This window comes from Protopterus annectens, chromosome 12.part0, assembly GCF_019279795.1.
Source record: "Protopterus annectens isolate FY-2018-M chromosome 12.part0, PAN1.0, whole genome shotgun sequence".
In the NCBI taxonomy this organism is placed as follows: Eukaryota; Metazoa; Chordata; order Ceratodontiformes; family Protopteridae; genus Protopterus; species Protopterus annectens.
Window position 1 is genome coordinate 600,792,505 of NC_056746.1, and position 21,718 is coordinate 600,814,222.

General features: G+C 43.3%; 1 protein-coding gene across 1 annotated transcript in view; it reads left to right on the forward strand.

The window, feature by feature from the left end:
* The window catches only part of LOC122816194, a 191,172-nt gene that overhangs the window by 147,208 nt on the left and 22,246 nt on the right, over positions 1 to 21,718 (forward strand). The window contains exon 5 of the mRNA XM_044088944.1: positions 12,089 to 12,201. Within this exon, the coding sequence (XP_043944879.1) occupies positions 12,089 to 12,201 (113 nt within the window). The remainder of the gene's footprint in view (positions 1 to 12,088; positions 12,202 to 21,718) is intronic.

A 21,718-nucleotide genomic window follows, 5' to 3' on the forward strand; every position in this document is an offset into this window, starting at 1 on the left:
GTAACACTGCAAGGTGTACTTAACAGAAAATAAGTTAAAACTGTTTTGGAGTGCTAGGGATTCCCATAGAGGGAAGAGATTTGAGGTTTAATATTGCCACCTAGTGACCATAATAAGAAAATACTTCCCAAAATTTCTAGAGGTAAAAGAAATTCGGGCAAGGGAGAGAAGGTAAGCGGGGGTAAAAATAAGGAATTCTAGATGGTGGCAAGCTGCTGGCAGACACAAGGCAGAGCCCTATCTTAGGACAGATATGTCACCAAACAAATGTTTAAAAAGGTAAATAGCAGCAAGAACAGTACATACATGCAGCAATCCTTAGTGAATGAGCTGTAAAGTGATTCTCGATGGAGCTGCTATTCAAAAAATAGACTTGAGGAAGCTTCAATGGTCAGGTGGTCCGCAGGGCAGGTGTCTGCTATAGGAGTGGACTAGGATACACACCAGAGGTTTTAGACTCCCCCTTGGATATCAATCTCCTTTTTGGCTCACAAGCTGCCAGTTTCTTCAAGGCTTTGCAGGAACTGGGAAGACAATGAAAGACTGTCAACAGATTCTACAGTCTACAATTCCCTGGTACCATAGAAATTATCCAGCAAAATTCACCTCCTTCACCAAAAGAGATCCTAGAACTCCTCATCAGCAAAGAAAAATTCCCAAGATATGATTCCCACAAAAAACTCAGAGGGATATCCCTTCTGGGAGGCCTCAGTGTGGTAGTAGACCCTTGTGACAATTCTACATCTGTCCCCCTCTCCAAACCCAACCCCTCCACTCCCCTTTCAAACAGACTATCTATTGCTCTCTCCCTTTCTTTTCCTGTGCGAGAAGCAATAATCTCAGACAAGTGGGTCTTTAGCATTACTGAGGAGGATTTGTATATATCTTGGGAAAGCAGCCCAACTCTTGGGGATACACAAACCTCCTTCCAACCAGATATACCTGCTAAACTCTATTGTGCAAGACTTACTAGTCTGGGAAACAATAAAAGGCTTACCTCCATCCTATTTAGGAAAGGGATTTTACTCCAGGATCTTCCTGGTCCCAAGTAAAGAGGGTCAATGGAAACTCATCCTTAACTTCTCCAGGCTAAACACCTTTCTGAGAGTGCCCTCCATCAAAATGTTTTCCTTACAAATTCTTACACCATTCCTACTTTCTCAGGTTTTTCTGGTATCCTTTGACCTAAAGGATGCTTATCTTCATATCCACATCCATCTTTCCTGCAGGAAATGTCTCAGGATTTTTACTGGGTCATCACATTTTTAGTTTACTGCTTTGCCCTTTGATCTTTCTACAGCTCCAAGGGCTTTCACAAAGTATCTGGCTCAAGTAGTGGCTTTTTGCTGTAGTCAGGACACATAAATCTTCTTCCCTTACCTGGATGACCAGGGACACTCTTTTAAAACACCTTCATTGCACTCTGTAACTTTTCAATGTCTTGAGGCACCATCAATTACAAAAATTTCCATGTCTTCCCACCCAACAGCTCTCCTTCCTGGGATGCAGTCTGGACGCATTTAGCATTCATGCTTGCACTCCTCAGGAGAAGGTCACCTCACTAGCCAGTTCCTTATGCTTGCCAGTGAGGATCATTGCTCAGCCAGACAAGCTCTCAAGGTCCTGGGACTCATGGCTACCATCATCCTTATGCTGCCCCTCACCAGGTTACACATGAAAAAAATAGAATGATATCTGAAATCAGTAAGGTCCCAGCACTCTGACCCACTTGATATCCACATTCCTTTTCTTTCTTACATCAAGGAGGAACACCTTTGGTCTCCCATTCACTCCAGCCCTACACAACCAAATCATGTTTACAGATATTTCAGATAGGGAAAGGGGGGCTTGGACAGGAGACCACAGATTCCAAGGGGAGTGGCCTGCCTATGTACTTAAAGATCACATCAACTTAAAGAAAATGAGGGTGCTACTACAAGTCCTACAGACTTTCTCACATCTTTGGAAATCAGTCACTCTGCTGGTGCAGATGGAGAACACCATGATAATGTGATACATTGACAAACAGGGAGGCACAAGATCCTTTCCCCTCTGCAGGCTAGCACAGGATGCCTGGTACCTAGCCTCTTAGATGAATCTTTCTATGACAGTGACATACATTCCCTCTCAACAGAATGTATTGGCCGACTCTGACCAAGACAAATGGTCATTGAACACAGAGGTGTTCAATGATTTAAATCTCAGATGGGGACCTCCTCAGACAGACTCATCTGCTCCCACTTTTCCGCACAAGGAATCCATCTCCTCACACCTGTAGGACAGATCCCTTCTCCTTCTAATACACAGTGAAGTTTCTTTATAGCCCCTCTAGCACTGCTCCCAAGTCTCCTTCTCAAGGTCAAGAAGTCTCTCCAAATCTTCTGTTTCTGGCACCTTGCTCCTGTTTCACCTATCAAAGGGAAATTACTGGAGAAACTCTCCAAAACTAGGTATAATCACCCAACAGAAAGAGCAACTCCTTCATCCCAATCTGACCTCACTTAATCTAGCCCTCTGGATGATCAGTGGCTAATCCCTACAAAACAGACATTTTTGGAAGATGTTGCTGAAATTCTACAAGAAGCCAGGGAGCCTAACACCAGAAAGTTTTACACAGACAAGTGGAAGAGATTTTCCATGTGGTACCTTAAGTGCAAACTCCAACCCTTTATCGAACACCCCCACAGTAGTCCAGTACTTGTGTGGCTTGTTACATTCGAGGCTGTCATACTCTTCCATTAAGTCTCACTTATCTGCCATTAATGCTTGCCTACCTTTGGAGTGCCCTATCTTCTCCAGGGCAGAAAGTAAGCTTTTCCTGAGGGAATCTTACACCTTAAACCCTAGAAGAAACCTATCACCCCTCCTAAGGACCTTAATTTTGTTTTGGAAAACCTCATTTTACCCCTTTGAACTGGCTGCCTCAGCTACTCTAAAGTTCTGTACTTCAAAAACAGTGCTCCACCTAACTTTTACTTCAGTCTGCAGACTCTCAGAACTCCATGCTTTCATGGCTATTTCACCCTTCCTCATATTCCAGAAAGACAAGGTGAGTATCTGGGCCAATCCCTCCTTCATGCCAAAAGTGGTTAGTGAGCTAACCCTCAACCAACAAATCAATCTGCCTACCTTTTTCCCCAACCCCCAGAATGAAGGGGAAAGAATATTATACTCTTTAGACATTCACAGACAGTTGATGTTTTACCTGGAAAAAGCTAAGAATATCAGAAAGACTTATCAGCTGTTCATCTTTTTTATGGATTCCAGGTTAGGACAACCAGTTTTTAAACAATATGTCACTTCCTGGATCTCAAAGAATATTTCCTTCTGCTACTCTCACCATGGAAAGACTTTACCCATGTGACCAAAAGCACACTCCACTTGAACAGTGGCTTCATCAGGTGCTTTCTATAAGGAGGTGGACACCAGGTCCATTTCAGAAGCTTCTACCCAGTCATCTCTTCACACCTTCACAAAACACTACCAGCTGGATGTCTTATACAAGTCCAGGGCAGTGTTTACCCAAACTATTCTATCTTGCCTCCTGGACTCCTCATCTGCCTTTTCCTCATAAGCCTGCCACCCTTCTCTCTCTTCAGCTCTAGGAATAACCCATCTGGTAAGAATACTGCAGCAATGACCGATTCAGGGCAGGGTACAGTTGTGTAAGAACTTTCCATAACAGTAGATGTCCTACTGATCATTTTTGCAGTAGTCCTTTCCTCCCACCTTATCTTCCTTCTCTTTTTTCCATATTGGTACAAAAACTATGCCTTACATGCATATCCACACACTCAGAATCCCAGGATTTAATTAGAAGTTATGTACTCACCATAACGTTCCATCTGAGTAGGTGTATTCATTTGTCTGCAACCTGTGGGTTATGGATCCGATATCGGATCCGAACCGGCATGGTTTTCCAGCTATGGATCCAAGCTCTCAGCTCCTCCCCTCACCCATAATGCCCTGCTCTACCCTCATGACCTCAGATCGAGTTTGCCAAAGCAACAATACCCTAAAAAGGGTAACAAGGAATATGCAGGAAACTGAAAGGCCAGGGGATAAATGAATACACCTACTCAGATGGAACGTTATGGTGAGTACATAACTTCTAAATCTGAAGTAGGATATTCATTTGTCTGCAACCTGTGGGACAGAGTCCCCAGCTACCTGAATCTTGCCATCATGGAAGGATATTCCGGAGCACCGCTGCCAAAGGATGCTCTACCCCTAGATGCAAGATCCAACTTATAGTGAGAAATAAATGTATGAGATGAAGCCCACGTGGCTGCTGCACAAATATCATCTAGAGGAATCCTAGCCTTGAAGGCTGCCGAGGTAGATACGGTTGAATGGGCATGAACACTTCCTGACGCTTGATAAGCCAATAAAATGCACTGTGAAATCCAGCGGGACAGAGAAACTTTAGAAATTGGCTTGCCCAAATTGAATTTTGCAAAGGAAATAAACAGCTGGTCGGATTGCCTATGACCAGCTGTCCTGTTGAGATAAAATCTAAGTTGCCTGTGAACATCTAGTGAGTGTAGCTTATATTCACCTTTGTTTTCATACTTAGGGAAGAAAGCAGGGAGGTTAATGGATTGATTGATGTTTGCTTCAGAAGCGATTTTAGGAAGGAAGGACGGGTTGGTCCTGAGGGAGACACGGTCCGGATGAAATACCAAGTAAGGAGGTTTAGCTGATAAAGCTTGAAGTTCAGAAACTCTCTTGGCTGATGTAATGGCTACCAAAAGGCTGTCTTGTAGGACAAGAATTTGAGATCCACGGCTCGAAGGGGAGCGGTCAAGGCCTGTAGGACCAAAGAAAGGTCCCAAGGAGGAACTGCTTGCTTTATAGGGGCCTGAGAAGGAAAGTACCTTTAAGAAATGTTTTGCACAATTTGGCTGACATAAGAGGATTAGACTCTTGACCAATGTGATAGTGAGAAATTGCCGCCAGTTGAACTTTGACTGTGGAACTGCTGGCACCATCATTAAAGAGAGGTTAGAAAATCAAGCACTACAGGGAGAGGAACCGTGAAGGGATTTAGGCCTTGCTGCTTCCATTTGCTTCGTAAACCTTTCTAGTGGATGGTTTATGAGCCGCCACCAAAATAGCCTTTACCGGTGAAGAAATACCGAGTCCTTATCAAGAGTGGAACTGGAGCAGCCAAGCGGTCAGCTTCAGGTTGTCCAGGTTCGGAGGAGGAATGCAGGATGGATGGGATATCAGATCCGAATGGGATCTAGAATCCAAGGAGGATTCACCGAGTGAGACCTTAGGAAGGGGAACCAGATCTGTCGAGGCCAGAATGGAGCAATGAGAATCATTCTGCAACCCACCCGAGAGGCTTTCTGAAGAACTTGCAGCATCAGAGGCAAGGGTGGATAGGCATACAGAAGACCGGGTGGCCAAGCATGCACCAGAGCGTCTCTTGGGGTACCTCCGGAGGAGGTATTAAAAACTGTCGCACTGGGGGTTTGAGGAAGAAGCAAAAGATCGCATGAAGGGTTCCCCACCGTGCGAATATGCGTTCTGCTACTTGACAATTGAGAGACCACGGGTCAGAATGGTGCGACTGAGCTTGTCCGCTAGGATGTTGGACCGACCGCTATGAGAAAGCGACTGGTGGAGATTGCCCATTCCCAAACTCTCATGGCCTCTCGACAAAGAGGGTAAGACCTTGTTCCCCCTTGCTTGTTGATGTACCAGACAACAGACATATTGTCCGATTGAATCGCAATTGTTCCCAAGGGAAGAAAGTCCTGAAGTGCTAGCAACGCTAAGAGCACTGCTCTCATCTCTAGAACATTGATATGCAGTAAGGTCTCTGAATCGTGCCTTGGACTGTCCGGCCCATAGTGCCCCCACGGCGTCCGTGGTCACCGTGGCGAGAGGGGAGAAGCACAAAATGGGCGACCCTCGTGGAGATCCGGGAGTGGAGCCACCACAAGAGGGACCGCTTGCAAGCCTTGCTGATCGCTATGGGATGATGCATGGGAGAGCAAGGTATGACCACTGTACTAAGCACTGTAGAATGCATATTGAGCCTGGCAAGAGGAAGAAGTGCTATAGAAGCCATGGACCCTAGAGCCCTCAGGACCAACTCCGCTGGAACAGAACTTGAATGGAGAATGGCCCGCACCTGGAGCTGCAGATTTAGAACTCTGTCCGCAGTGAGGAAGGCTCAGAACTCCTTGTGTCTAGTCTGGCCCCTATGAAATCTAAGAGCTGTGTGAAGCCAGGTTGGACTTTTGTATTTATTGTGATGCCCAGAAATGGAGCAAGATGGAGAAAGGAGTCTCGCCAAGAGAAGTAGATGCCTTGTTGGGGCGGTAAGGAGCCAGTCGTCCAGGTAGGGAAAGACCTGCACCCCTGAAGCCTCAGGTGGGCCGCTACCACTGCTAGTACTTTGGTAAACACCCTGGGGCTGTGGTGAGACCAAAGGGAAGGACCCGGAACTGGTAGTGACTGGCTCCCAGCCGAAGCGGAGAAACCTCCTGGAGCGCCTGTCCATCAGGATGTGGTAGTTGAGATCTATCGAGCACATCCAGTGATTTTCTCCCAGAAGGGGAGAATAGATTGCAGAGTGACCATTCGAATTTTTCTTTAGGGACTGCCAGATTCAAGAGAGAGGTCTAGGATTGGTCTTAGTTCCCCGTCCTTTTTGGCACTAAAAAGAATCTGGAGTAGAACCCTGATCCGATCTGGTCTGGGGGAACGGGCTGGATGGCTCTTTTCTTTAGCAGATGGCCAATTTCTGCCAAAGCGGCCTCCTGTTGACCGGGTGGAACGTCTGGGAGGGACTTCAACTTTGGAAGGTGAAGGAAAGGAATGCGATATCCCCTGGATATGATTTGGAGAACCCAGCGGTCCGATGTTATGGACTCCCATGCCGCTAGGTGCCCGAACGCCCCGACTGCCACCAGAGTAGAGCAGTCGGGCAACCCCTCAGGGTTGCTGCGCGGGCCGTTCAGGGAAAGGTTCCCTGGACCCGAAGTTTCTGGGAGCCCCTCTGCCTCTAGGGCGGCGTCCTCCCTGTCCTCCTCTGCCACGGAAGGACTGGTTGTCCGGAGCAGGCTGGGACTGCTGCGACTTCGGAACCACATCTTCTTCTGACCCTTTTGGTTCCTAGAATAGGGCCTCTGGGGTGCAGAGAAGCGGATTCCGATGGCAGACAGCGTCTTCCCGTCCTTCTCGCTCTGGGTGTCTTGCCAAACAGAGCAGAACCATCAAAGGCGTGACGCCTTGAAGGGCTCAGAAAAATGGCAGAGCCAGGCCTGACGCCTAGTGACCAGTCCTGTCCCGCAGCTCTTGGGAGAGTAGCCGCATAGAAGTATTTGTGACTGACCTAAGAGTGGCCATTTTGGTGGAGTGCAGAACTCTGTCCTCCTCCAAAATGGACTCAGGGATGCAGCGTATTCCTTAATAAGATCTCGCTGCATCCGAATAACATGTGCCAAATAGTTCAGCGCCCTTACCGAGAAGGTCGCCGAACTGAACATCCGCTTGTCCATCATCCGAGACTCCTTGCTCGGTGGGTGGACTGAGGACTCTCCTGAGCCAGTTCCCTCTTTGTGGCCGCCGCCATCAACATGGCATCTACAGGAGGCCCCTTACTCCAATGGGTCCTGTCGGAGGCGGACTAAGGATCCTATCCGGTCTTTTGGGAATTGGCTCCACGGTGTCTGGTTCCTTCCACGCCCTGGTGGTAATAAGGTCCACCAGGGGTCGGCAGGGGACACCCAAGAGGTAGACGGGCCCGTTTGAATGCCTCCAAGAACACGGACTCGTCCGAGGAAGACTTGGGGCAGACCACCCCTGATGTCTCCGGCGGAGACATCCTCGGGTGACCGTGGGGAGCCTTCCCCTTCCTCCAAGTCCGTGTCTTCAGTGAGAGACTCGGGAGTCAATGTGCCTCCTTTTGCCCGCATGTGCGGCCTCCTCTGGGGGCTGTCAGAGGAGTCCTGCAGCAATTTGCTCCATGGGAGCAACTTGGGGCACAGAAACGGGCTGTCCCAGGGGCCGGATGGTGGAAGCCTGGCCCAGTGCAGAGGGAGCCGGCGAACAGTGCCGGGGTCCGGAGACCTCAACAGAGCCCTCTCCACTACATCAAAAGCCGACGGGACCAAAGGATCCGCACTCGGATCCGGGAGCACTGATCCCCGGATGATCCAGGCTCCGAGATCGGGTCCGGCAGGGTCGGGTCCGGCTCCGACCTCCCCCTGCTCGGCTCCAGTTGCTCCGCACCCTGCCAGCGGGTCGGAGAAGGAGCAATAGGCTTAAAAGGGTGTTGAGCTCCCCGGGAGGGAGGCAAGAGCACTCCCATCTGCATCTGGGCCTGGATGAACCTTCTCATCATCCGGTCCAGATCAGCATCAGAAAGGCTATGGATAGATCTCGGCGAGGCTACCGAGGTAGGCCTGGAGTGCCTCCTCGATAGCCTCGATCGGGTCTCCTCCTCCTCAGGACCCGGTGAGAAGCACACAGGGGACCGGAGCCGAGAAGGAGGAGACCAAACCGACACCGAGGGAGAAGCCGCTTGGCTGGCGGGCCGAAACAGAGGTCTCGGCCCGCCAGGTGCTTCTCCCTCCGGTCCTTTAGCTGCATCCCTCTCCTCTCCAGAAGCGGGAGTTTGAGTCCCAGGAGCAGGAGGGGTGCCACAGGGAACAACTGCAGCCGCAGGAGTCCCCGAGGGCGGAGGCTGGAGCCGAGTCCGGTAAAGACCCGCCAAGACCAGCTTGGACCTCCGCTCCTCAGTGCCCTGGGGTTGAACCCTGCACAAATGGAACAACCAGACGTGAGGTGTTCAACCCCAAGACACACCGAGTGTGGCCATCAGCGGTGAGAGCTTATGGCCACAAATATAGATTTAGGCTGGTCAGCCATAATCTATAATACCTAAAGTTACCTAAAGTTACAGAAAGTAACTTAAACAACAAAAAACACACAGGCCTACACACACACTAACAGCGAGGGAGGGAATAAAAATTATTTACCTTAACTTAAAATAAACTCAAAATAGTCTATAATAAAGGGAAACCTAATACTTTCACACAAATTTTGTTAAAGAATCAAAAAATTTTCTATTTTTAAACAAGAAAAGAGTTCACTTAGCTGAGAGCTATGTACCCACATCCAGTTACCAGCGCGGCAAACAAGATCTGAGGTCATGAGGGTAGAGCAGGGCATTATGGGTGAGGGGAGGAGCTGAGAGCTTGGATCCATAGCTGGAAAACCATGCCGGTTCGGATCCGATATCGGATCCATAACCCACAGGTTGCAGACAAATGAATATCCTACTTCAGATCAGCTTTTCTGAAGTGCAACTTGCTTACCCTTTTCAAACTAAGTCCCTCATAGCTGTCTCCTTCCTCACTTTTCTTCAGGCCACTGTTGGCTTGAAGATAGTCTGAAGATCTCGTACTTATGTCCAATTTTATACCCCGACACCCATTAGCTGAGGTCATCATGCAGACGTATGTCCTAAGAAGGTAAAGCTTTAGTAACCCGGCTGGATGTCAGTGCGTTGCAACCCATCTGTTAAGAATACTGCAATAGTGATCAGTAGGGCATCTACTGTTATGGTAAGGTCTTACACAACTGAACTTTTCTTCCTTATGAAATCAGGCTTTTCTCCACAGTCCCAGATTGCCTACCCTTTCTACATAAAGTCACATAGACTCCTCTCAGACTTCCGGCTTGGGCTAGAGGCAAGGGAATGCTTAAGGAGGAGTAGCCTTAACATATAGACTGGAATAGCTGTCTCTTATTACCCTTAGAGCTTAGAAAGCATCAAAGGGATCTCATTGTTGAAAGGTATCAGTCAGGAGAAGGGTACAAAAAAATTTCCACATCACTGGATATACCATGGAACACAGTGTAGGCAGTCATCAAAAAGTGGAGAAAATATGGGACAAAAGTGACATTGCAAAGAACTGGATGTCCCTCCAAAATTGATGAAAAGCCAAGATGAAAACTAGTCAGGGAGGCTGCCAAGAGACCTACAGCAACACTGAAGGAGCATGCAGGAATTTCTGGCAAGTACTGGTTGTGTACTACATGTGGCAACAATCTCCTGTATTCTCCATATGCCTGGACTATGGGGTAGGGTTGCAAGATGGAATCCTTTTCTTACACAGAAAAACATCCAGGCCTAGCTAAAATTTGCAAAACAATATATCAAGACTTTCAAAACCATGTGGGAAAATGTGTTATGGTCTGATGAGACCAAGATTGAACTTTTTGGCCACAATTCCAAAAGGTATGTTTGGCACAAAAACAACACTTCACATCACAAAAAGGACACCATCCCCATAGTGAAGCATGGTGGTGGAAGTATCATGCTTTGGGGTTGCTTTTCTTCATCTGGAACTGGGGTTTAATCAAGATGGAGGGAATTATGAACAGTTTCAAATACCAGTCACTTTTGGCCCAAAACCTTCAGGCATCTGCTAGAAAGCTAAAGATGAAGAGGAATTTCACCTTTCAGCACCACAATAATGCCAAGCATACATCCAAATCAACAAAAGAATGGCTTCACCAGAAGAAAATTAAAGTATTGGAATGGCCCAGCCAGAGCCCAGACCTAAATCAAATAGAAAATCTGTGGGGTGATGTGAACAGGGCTATGCACAAGAGATGCCCTCCCAATCTGACAGATTTGGAGCACTTTTGCAAGAAAGAGTAGGCAAATATTGCCAAGTCAAGATGTGCCATGCTGATGGACTCCTACCCAAGAAGACTGAATGTTGTAATTAAATCAAAAGATGCTTCAACAAAGTATTAGTGTAAGACGGTGCTCACTTATACCGCCAGCTTATTGTACAATTTTTATATTTTTCCCCTAATAGATTTGTTTGTTTTTCAGTTGACTTGTACAAGTTACAGGTCACATTAAAAGTGGGAACAGTTTTGAAATGATTTATTATGGTCTCATTTTATATATCATAAAAACCTGACATTTTAACAGGGGTGTGTACACTTTTTATATCCACTGTACATGTGTGAGTATGTATATGCATATATATATATATATATATATATATACACACACACACACACACACACACACACACACACACACACACACACACACACACACACACACACACACACACTCATCTTTGTTAACAGATCTACTTTAGATCAAATCTCTAGAAGCAATCTGACAGATAGAAATACATTTTGGAGAAAGGAGATGTGCTTAGATAACAGTTATCTTTAATAAGTTTGTTACATTTAGCATTATTACTGGGGTTACATTAAAAGGAAGAAAAACACTGGATGAAGCAAAAATGTAACATTTGGGTTGAGTTGTCGTCTTTTAAGTGCAGAACTATAATATTATTTTTCTCAGATGCTAAACATCATACATAGAACAATTCTTTTATGTAATAATTCAGAACCATAGCTGGCTAATCCATTGCCAGTACATTTCCTCAATGTGGCACCTCTCTCGGCACTATTAGCAAAGGAAAAAATGGAATTCTCTCTGAGCTGATGACAAAAACAAAGCGGAATTCCTCTTTAAACTATAGCAACCATCAGGTGGCTTGATTCGGTTTCAATACAATGACCACAAATATAAGACTGACATTCATTATTTTGGTTCCATAATAGCACCCCATCAACAACTGCCATTCAAGTCCCCCAACCCTTTATGCCCAGGGCAGCTGGTCCCTTTGCCACAGTCTAGCTACACCTCTATAATAATGCAGGGTGAAACAGAGAAATATTTTCCTTATCGGAAGTGTAAATCTAATAGACTGGATGTCCATTTGCGGACCACTGCACTAACTTGCAGAAGTAAGCCACTGAAAAGTACCCTCATCAGCAATGCTAGACTGTGACCTTTCTAGCAATATAATGTTTCAGAAAATGTTTAACTCACATTGGATTTGTTTTTTCTGTGAATCCCAATTTATCAGCTAGAACAGTGTTATTGTTATGTTGCTTAAAAATGCCTCTGTCTTCTTGTATTACTATTTGGGCAAACCTAATACTGAGACGTATTTATTTATTTATGTTTGTTCATTTGATCCTATGTATTCTAAAAATATTTAACGACCACTGATTTTTTTTTCAGGTCTTCTTTGTGACGCACAGAACTCAACACTGTGGGTAATTAATAATCTTGGCAGATACATTAGTCTTGCGACTTATGAAGAATTAGTAAACCTGAACAGAAATTTTAATGGGGTGAGTTCAATTTTACTTTTTGTCTGTTAATTTGTTGTTATAAAAAGAAAATTCATAACTTAGCAGGAAATGAAGGGTAAGGAAGACTGGAGAGCAGGTTTACTATGGTTTGGAGTATTTTGTCTGTAGAGAATTTAAAGGGAATCACAGCTGAGCAGCAATGCATGTTTCTTTGGATAGAGATGTCTCTTAAATATCAGCAATAAAGCCACACAGAATATTTAAATGGTGTGATGCTGACAGCTAGGCAGAACGTTTTGTGTTTAATGACAACACATTGACATTAACATCAGACTGTCACACTTTGCTTTATTACTCAAATATTTCAGGATGTTTTTTGATGGCAGTAAACGCATTGTGTTACTAAACCATGCTAAAACAAACAGCTCTATATAGCACAAGCACAGATAACCTAAAACTCATACTATATCCTGGAAAGCAATGCTTCCTTCAGAATTATATGTCTTCATGGAGACAATCATCTTACCTGGGTTAGTTAAGAAACCACAAAGTAAGGAGTACTGGTCAGCAAGCCCACTACTTTTAGCACCCATCTTTCACCAGCTCATGGGCAAAAAAAAGTCAGAAAATTACTGCATTTCACAAACAATGAAATGCATTGGTAACCATAGGTTCATAGGTTCATACTAGGCTATCTGCCCGAGGGCATTTACAAGCCTAGCCCATAGTTTTGTGGCTTACGCCACCCCTTTAGTATGGGGAACTATACCCATTATTTTGCTGTGCCTCTGTCGAGCAGTGACACTGAGGTAATCCCTGGGGTATATCTGCGATCTCCCATCCATTGGTCAAGATTTCTCTTGAACAAGGCCAGCGAGGTGCTCTGCCTCACATATACCGGGATTTTGTTCCACAGCATAGGGAGTCTTTGGGTGATGAATCTATCCCCCCAGCACGTCCTATTAATAGCCGTGTCAAGGTTTAAGTCTCCCGCTCTTGTGGTTCTGACGGATCTAGATTTTTTGAGGTGAAGCATATTCATCAAATCTGGGTTTGACATGGCCTTGTATGTTAGGCAAAGGTCACCTCTGAGCAGGCGGTGGCGACTGAATAGAGTTGGAGTTCTTTCAGTCGGGCAGCATAGGACAGATGTTTGAGACCCTTTATCCTTTTGGTGAGGAACTTTGTGGCCTCTCAAGCTGCTGCAAGTGTCGGGTCAGATACATTCCGAATGGGGCATTGTACTCAATCATTGGTCTGATGAGTGATGAGTATAGGGAGACTATGACCTCCCTTGATCTAGATGAGAATCCCTTCATGATAAGGTGGGCAATGTAGAATGTCTTCCTCACTACTTTGGCTACATGGGTGTCGAATGACAGACTACTATCAACTTGGGTCCCCAGGTCCCTGATAACTTCTTCTGTGCTCAGTGGATTGCCACCTATTTGGTAGCTAGGGGTAACCTTATTTTTCCCGAAGGGTATGACTATGCATTTTTTGGCATTTAACTTTAGGCCATGGCTCTGGCACCAGTCATCCGTTTCCGTGAGACCCTTCTGAAGGATATCTGTGTCAGTTGTGTTTTCTACTATGGCGCCCAGTTTGCAGTCATCTGCAAACTTTGTCAGCCATAACCCTCCTGTGTTTGCTTGTACTTTGGAAAAGTAGATGCCAAACAAGAGTGGGCCCAGGACTGAGCCCTGTGGTACACCACTTGTGACAGGCTTTGAGTCTGACATGGCGCCAGCAACTCTGACCCTGTGTGTTCTGTCACTCAGCCAGTTTGCAACCCATCTTGTGATGTATGGGTTAACATTTAAGCTGATGAGTTTTTCAATGATACCCGAGTGGGGTATTGTATCGAAGGCCTTCGCCAGATCGAGGTAGGCTGTATGGACTGCCTTTCCCTCATCAATGGCTTTGGTGACTGTTTCGTAAAAGTCAACCAGGTTTAGAAGGCATGATCTGCCTTTGACAAAGCCAAACTGGGATGGATCCAAAGTCTGCAAATTCCCTATGTCTTTATTTATGAGGTCCATTATGATCCTCTCCATGGCTTTGCAGATAAGGCTTGTCAAGCTAATGGGCGGTAATTTCCAGGGTCGGTGGAGGCACCGCCTTTGTGAAGTGGGACCACAGTTGCAGTGCGCCACTCCCTGGGTACGTATCCAGAGGTAAGACTATGATTAAACAGCTGTCCTAGCTGTGGGTTTAATTCCTCGTTGAGTTCGTGGAGCACACAGCCGGGGACACCATCAGGTCCCATGGATGCTGTGTTTTTTGCTTTGGAGAGAGCAGTTCTCACTTGGGCGTTGGAGATGTTTGGGGGGCTGCAATCACTTGGTATAGATATCTCTCCTTTGGGGGGGAGAAGTTTGCACTGAACCTGTCAGCCAGTATGTTGGCAATGTCTGTAGGATCAGTAATCTTCACATCATTTTGAACTAGTTCTGAGCATATCTGGGAGTTTCCTCCCAGGTTTCTAACATAGCTAAAGAAGGCCTTATGATTGTCTTTTGAGTCTTTAGCTATTTTTCTCTCAAAGTTTGCTTTGGATGATTTTATGAGAGCTCTTAGTTTTTTACTTATAGTGATCAAGGGTGTCTTACCTTTTAAGGATTTTGCTCTATCTTGTAGTAGCTTCCTCCTTTTGTTGTAGAGTTTGTTTATGGCTGGGGTCCACCAGACTGGACGCTTGCCTTTGGTACAAAGAGTCTTTGTTTTGCTTGGGATTGCCTTATCCATGCAGTCCTGCAGGTGCTGGTAGAAGGCATTTGTAAGTGATTCAGCGGCTTGAGTACTGTTTTCCGCCGGCTCGGGGGCCTTAAAAGAGACCACACTGGTCTTTAGAAGTGTGAAGTCGGCTTTCGAGAAGTTCTTTACTGTGGTCTTTTTTATTTCAGGTGGGGGTGGGATGAGGACCTCCAGCGAGATTAGTTTGTGATCTGATCTCACCAGTGAGGGGTATACTTCCGGTGTTGAACATTGTGCTCCCATGTTCGTGATGATGAGATCAAGTATGTTTTCTCCTCTTGTGGGGATGGTGACTAGTTGTTCCATGGCATTTGAGTTTATGAATTCCAGGAACTTTTGGGCTAGGGTGTTTGGGCTTGAGTAGTGTACCCAGTCTATATTAGGGTAATTGAAGTCACCTAGTATGATGGTGTTTGGTGATACATTTATCCCCTCTAGTGTTTTCAGGAAGGCCAAGTGAGGTTCCTGAGTTTGTGAGGGTGGCCTGTAACATGCTACAATTTGCAGAGCAGTCTTGCCTATGGTTAATTGCACCATAATTCAGACTAATATATAGTTCCTAAATAAATTATTCATTTATTTATAAACTACATTTTCTGCAGTCCAAATACCAGCTGAAACATTGCTACAGAGGCATTTTCCCTTTTGATATTCAGGATTCCTTTGAAGAAATGTATGCCACTGAGATAATGTCCGAATGTACCATGATGGTCTCTTACTTGTTTTAACATTCAGATAATGACAGCACTGGACAATATAACTGGAACCTAATTTTCTGTACCAGAAAATGTTTTCTGCATGGGACAAGCAATGAAAACATGCTCCAGTCTCTTTACTGAGAATCACAACATCAGTATAGGATATGAATTTTATATGCAGGCTGTTTCGGGAAAGCAATATCATTTCTTATTTATTTATATATCTGCTCACCAGGTGACTGCAATGGTTCAAAGACCCTTTTTATGCACAACTCAGATGAAAAAGGCTAAGAAAACAGAATGTATTCCATGATGAAAGTAAATACTTTAGTATCGTAATTATATAGCAAAATATAAAGTAAAGTAAAAAATGAGATGCTACATCTTCAGTGCTGTTTTTTACAATATAGCAATGGTCAGAGCTGGATCTGATTCATCTAGCACCCAGTGTTGCACCATGATCAACTCGAAGTTGGGGAGAAAAAAAATTGTCTGCTGTCTTCCTCAAGCAGTGCTGTTCAAATCCCAGCAGTGGAACAAAAACAATAGGGTTCCTTCTCCAGTCTGGTGCTCATCACCTCTCTCCTAAGAAGAACCTAATTCGGTCATATAAACTGAGGAAGAAAAAAACAGGTCTGCCGTTTTTAAAAATTATAGCAATCTACTTATTACATTTGTAGCAAGCAGCTAGCTACTATTTATACTACACATGAAGTTCTGAAACTAGCACTACTTCACTCCTGATGGACTATAACAGCAATATTGGAATTCATTTCCTTACTGACATGGCATTCAGAAATGTCAGAACAGAAATAAATAACAGTACTGCACTACTGACCAATCAGCATCTGTGAATAACACCCCTTAACAGTTTACACTCAGGTCAGCTGCCTCTTTGCTGCATCCAACCTATGCTCCTGACCATTGTAAAATCAGCAATATATAGACATTATAAAAAGTAACAGTAAACACAAGTAAATTGTGATAGGATAAGAGAAAAATGCATCTAAATACAAGCGAAGAATAAAGAAGAGTGAAAAGAGGACATGGTATGGAGTGTATACTATAAAAATTATGATCTACATGCATAAAATGATTTATTAGATAGACTATAGCCAAATAAATATGATAACATTTTGGTACATGAATAGTATGTCAGAAGAAATAAGAAAGAAAGAGCAAAAAGTAAACAGGAGGCTTTCTTGAAATTCTGAATTCAAAAGCATGCCATAAGAACGATGTCCAAGGTGATGCAAAGATGAAAATATATATGATAAACTAAAGGCAAGGTGGGTTACAGCGTAGTGACTTAACCATGATAGTGGAAACAATGACATTTATTGTTCTTGGTTTACTTCATCAGCAGCTTCCTGGAGTCTTTCAGAGAGGTAATTCACTTGATGTTGTGCGGAATTCTCTTAATCTTTATTATTTTATTTGTCTTTCATAAGCTTTACAAACTATATGTCTATTTAGGTACCACCCAATAATACTTGATAAATAAAACATTTAGTAATTTGTAGGTAAGGATTGTCAAGAAGAAAGAAACTCTATCTTTTAGTTACTTTTTATTACAGTGTGATAAGGGTGCTTTTGTAATGTTCTAAGATGTATAAACCAAAATATTCTGTTTTCTCATATTTGGAGGATATCTATGGTTTGTGGGGAATGTAAGACAAGGGTGTTTTTCAGCCTGGCTATTAGAACATTAACTACTTTGACATGTCTTGCCTCTTTAAGCTGGGAGATGTTCTAAGCTATTTTAAGTGAAGTAAATACTTTTTGCATTTGGGTAAAACATGTGGAAGAAAAACAAGACATTGCTTGAGGATAGATACAATACTAATGGATGTTGCTGCTGAAAGAGGTCCAATATTTGCATAGATATAGCAAATGCTATTAGCGCCACATGACATTAAAGTGGATTTTTATGTGTTTAAAGTTATTTGAGTTATCCAGTTAAAGATCTTGAAAAAATCTTTTGGCAAAAGTTCTACTAATTCAGTCTGTGTAGCTGAGGCTGTGGAGAAGACCACATCATCTGCATGCAGAATGACATTTAAAGTAGGTAGATCGCAAAAGAGGTAATTGATAAATAGTGAAAATACTAGGAGATCGATCCTTGAAGATTCTCCACATTATAGGCTATGTAAAACTAATCCAAAAAGCTAAAGGCAGGTCATGTATCCCACCTTTGACCCAGAGGCTGACAAGACTAACAAGAAACAAAGTACAAAAGATTATTCCGGAAAAGAAAATCGCTTTAGCTAGCAGATCGGGGATACTCTTTCTCTCTCTCTGTCTTTGATACCATCCCTGTGGGAGGAATAAAGGTGCACTGTTGAAGGTTTGAGTAGTTTATTCAGTTAAGTAGGTAGATGTATGAGTGTTCTTGGTCTAACATGATTGACATGTAGTAGTATGTATGCCACAGGATAGTGGGATTATCATATATAGGTCAGTGGGTCTATATTAGAACATTGAACATTCAAAATGTCGAGTGTTTTAATATCGAACCCTACCAATTGAAAATACTAAGCATCAAACATTCAAAACAGCAAATTTTTTCCTAGGGAAAAAATTTGCTGTTCCAAAATACATAATACATACACACAACACAAGCACACCAAACAAACAGCAATCCACACACATACACCTAAACTCTAACACATAACCCTACACTAAACTATACACTCACCACTAACTATCCACTTACCTTAACCCAAACCCTAACCCTAAGGTCCGTCACTATACCACACTCACCTCACCCGCACCATAACCCTAACTCACCTAACCCGCCCTAACCCTCACGTCCACACAATCGCACACATACCTAACCCACGCCTTAACCCTAACTCACCTAACCTGCCCTAACCCTCATGTCCACACAATCGCACACATACCTAACCCGCACTCAATCGCACACTTACCTGAACCCGACCCGTAACTTTCCACCAGAGTGCTGAAAATACTAAAGCAACAGACAACCAAATTCTTTCCCTAGGAAAAAAATTTGGTTTTCTGTTTCTTCGATATTTTCAGCATTCGCTGAAAATGGGTCGATATTAGAACACTTGACATTTTAAATGTTCGGTGTTCTAATATAGGCCCTAGTTCAGTATATCCATAGGCACATTGTCTGTTTGCATTCAGAGGTGCCACTGGTCAGTGGTGCAGATGAATAGGCTGAAACATGACAGTGGTCATCACATCACCAATGGTTGATGATGCTGGCACACTACACATAGCACAGTCAATGACACAGAGACAGTGATAGCAATGATAACAGTGGAGAGTAGCACACCACTATCTACCTCTGCAAATTAGTCTGTGGTAGGCATTAATGCACCCCATACTTAGTATGTATTTAGTGATGGCCAATCCATCTATGTAAACCTGACCCAATGTAAACACTCCTCACCTGCATACACATAAGCAAGGAGCATTACTGCCATTGAGGTGCACATGCAGCCGAGAAGAGAGGCATCTCAATGGTCATTGCTGCTATGATCCCTGCATATTCCCAAACCAGGATATCACTTTGAGAATCTGCAGGTTAGTGATTCAGGCATAGACACATGTGTGATGCCTGGCATGTGAGTGGAAATACAAGAAGACCTGCAGTTCTTGCACACTGATATGGCATATAGGGACCAGCAAAAGACACATCTGCTGAAAGAATTGGTACGCCACTTTGCATCCATTGTTGCCTTCATAAAGTATGTGTCCAGTACTCACCAAACCATGCTAGAAGTCTCATTCATGGTGCATGGTCATGGGGCAGGCCTTCACAGCTGTCCCACACTCTTGTAGGGCCAGCATCACCTGCCTTGCCTTGGACGGAATGGTTGCTTCCACCCCTAGGTGTAGGCAGTTATGTGACTGTGGCTGATGCATATCTGGTTCTACTATGGGTATACTCTACAGGGCCATTCTCTCAGACTCATGAATTTCTACACCTCCCATGACATTTGGTGGGGTTAGCACTGTGCATATAGTCATTAACATTCTACTACCTCCCCATCCACATTCACAATCCCAAGGTGCTACACCATCTTATTATGCAGGATGCATTTGTACTTTATGAATTACTTCCCATGTACAAGGTTAGCTTAGCATATTTAATTTAATATTTATTTGTATATTGGATGTGTGAGTTCCTCATACAATTTGACTTAAATTACTATTTGTTTTAATTTCTTTGAAAACTCAGTTCGCTAATTTTGATTCTTTACTTGTTTAGAGCTGAAATGGATTCCCTAAATCTGTATACCATTAATGATTTGTTAAAGCACAAGTGTCTTGCAAAGTGTATTGAAAGCTATATTTAAATAAAGGCAACATTTGATAACAATGAACAATTGTGTTCCTCATGTCAAAAGTTCGATTTTTTTATTTATTGATTTATTTATTTGTTAACCAGGAAATGTCTGACTTGGCTGGGAGCCCGTTTTCAGTGGAGGCCCGGGGAGAAAAGCTCCAGACATAAAGTACAGTAAACAACATGTGCAAATTATTACAAGCAGTAAATTGAATTGCAGAGTTTATCCAAAGTTAAAAATAAATAGATAGAACTGTTGTCAAAAAATAGTTTCACAACATAATCAGGCATGTAGCATATATATGGAAATAGCTAGTTTGACATGGTTAGGAGATTACAGTAGTGGGACTGATAAGAAGTACATTGGGTGAAAATAAGAGAGAATAGAAAGGACAGTAAGAGAGAAGCAGCAGCAGGAGAAAACTCCTTTAAGGTAGAAGGAGGGTGGAAAGATGTGAATAGTGGAATTAGACAGGCATATGGCAGGAGCAGAGCCAGTGGTTTGTTAGATATTTAAGTAGTTGTTGTTTAAACTCAGGATAGTGGGGACAGTTAGTAATGGGTTGGGGTAGAGTGTTCCAGAGTTTGGAAATCTTATGGGAATATAGACAGTCCCTGTGATAGTTGTGTGAGAGGGATACCTCTAGTAGTAGTTTATTTGAGGATCTGAGGGTCCTGTTATTCCTAGTGGGTTGAACCAATTTGGAAAGAGCTGGACAATTGGTGGGCTGGTTTATTAATTTGTGGATTATAGTAAGTTGGTTGGTAGAAGATTTGGGAGTTCAAGCCATTGTATTTGGGAGAGGACAGAACAGTGTCTAGACTTAAGACATTGCTACCCCACAACACAAAATGAACAACAATCAAACAAAACAAACATTGACCCGATCAAAATGCCAACAGGAAGTTATTGATGAAGTTCCATTGTAATGAGTAGTGAAATCACTTATCTCTCTTATTAAAAAAAACTTCCTCTTGGCATTTCTTACAGGTCAATGTTTATTTTGTTTTAAATCTATGCTTAGCAAAGATCGCTGCACTTGTGCAACTGGCACAGATTTGAAAATTATTGTTGTGTATATTAATAACTGGACAAAGTGCAAATAGAGCACCTTTAGGAAAATAAGTATACTCTGCTAGAAAAGATCATTTAACCCTTATTAAACATGATAATACCAATGAAAAGTTTGGAATTCAGGACACAAGTATTCAGCAATCTCAGGATTCAGAGCATGTAAAAGAAAAAGTTAAACTGCTTATTACAAGATAAAAACTAACTAGGAAGAAAAAGTAATTGATTAATGTCTATAATACAACCAGAACACATATTAGCTTGGGCACTGCTTTATTGTATAACACACAGATTACATGGAATGATAACATTTATCAACCACAAGACATTCAGTCTAGAGAAAGTAGCATCATTTTTCCAACATAGAAGGTAGAAAAAAAGAGGTGAGGGTTAGGCTAAAAATAAGAAGAAGAAGTCAAAACTTAACTTGGAAGGATTAAAGAATATAACTGTAAGAACAAGGAGGAAAAAAAACTAAAGTTAACACCATGGCTCAAGTGGAGGAATATTAAGAAGGCTTATGATGATGAAGATTGTTACTTTGTAAAAATCGATAGTGGACACCACTATTGAAAGTAATGTTGACCCTGGTGGAAAATGATGTTATGTTATTTGTAAAATTAAAGCGCTAAATAAGCCTTTAATTATATTAAATGTTTATGATCCCTGTAATGACCAATCAGTCTTTAGTATGACCAATTTTAACTT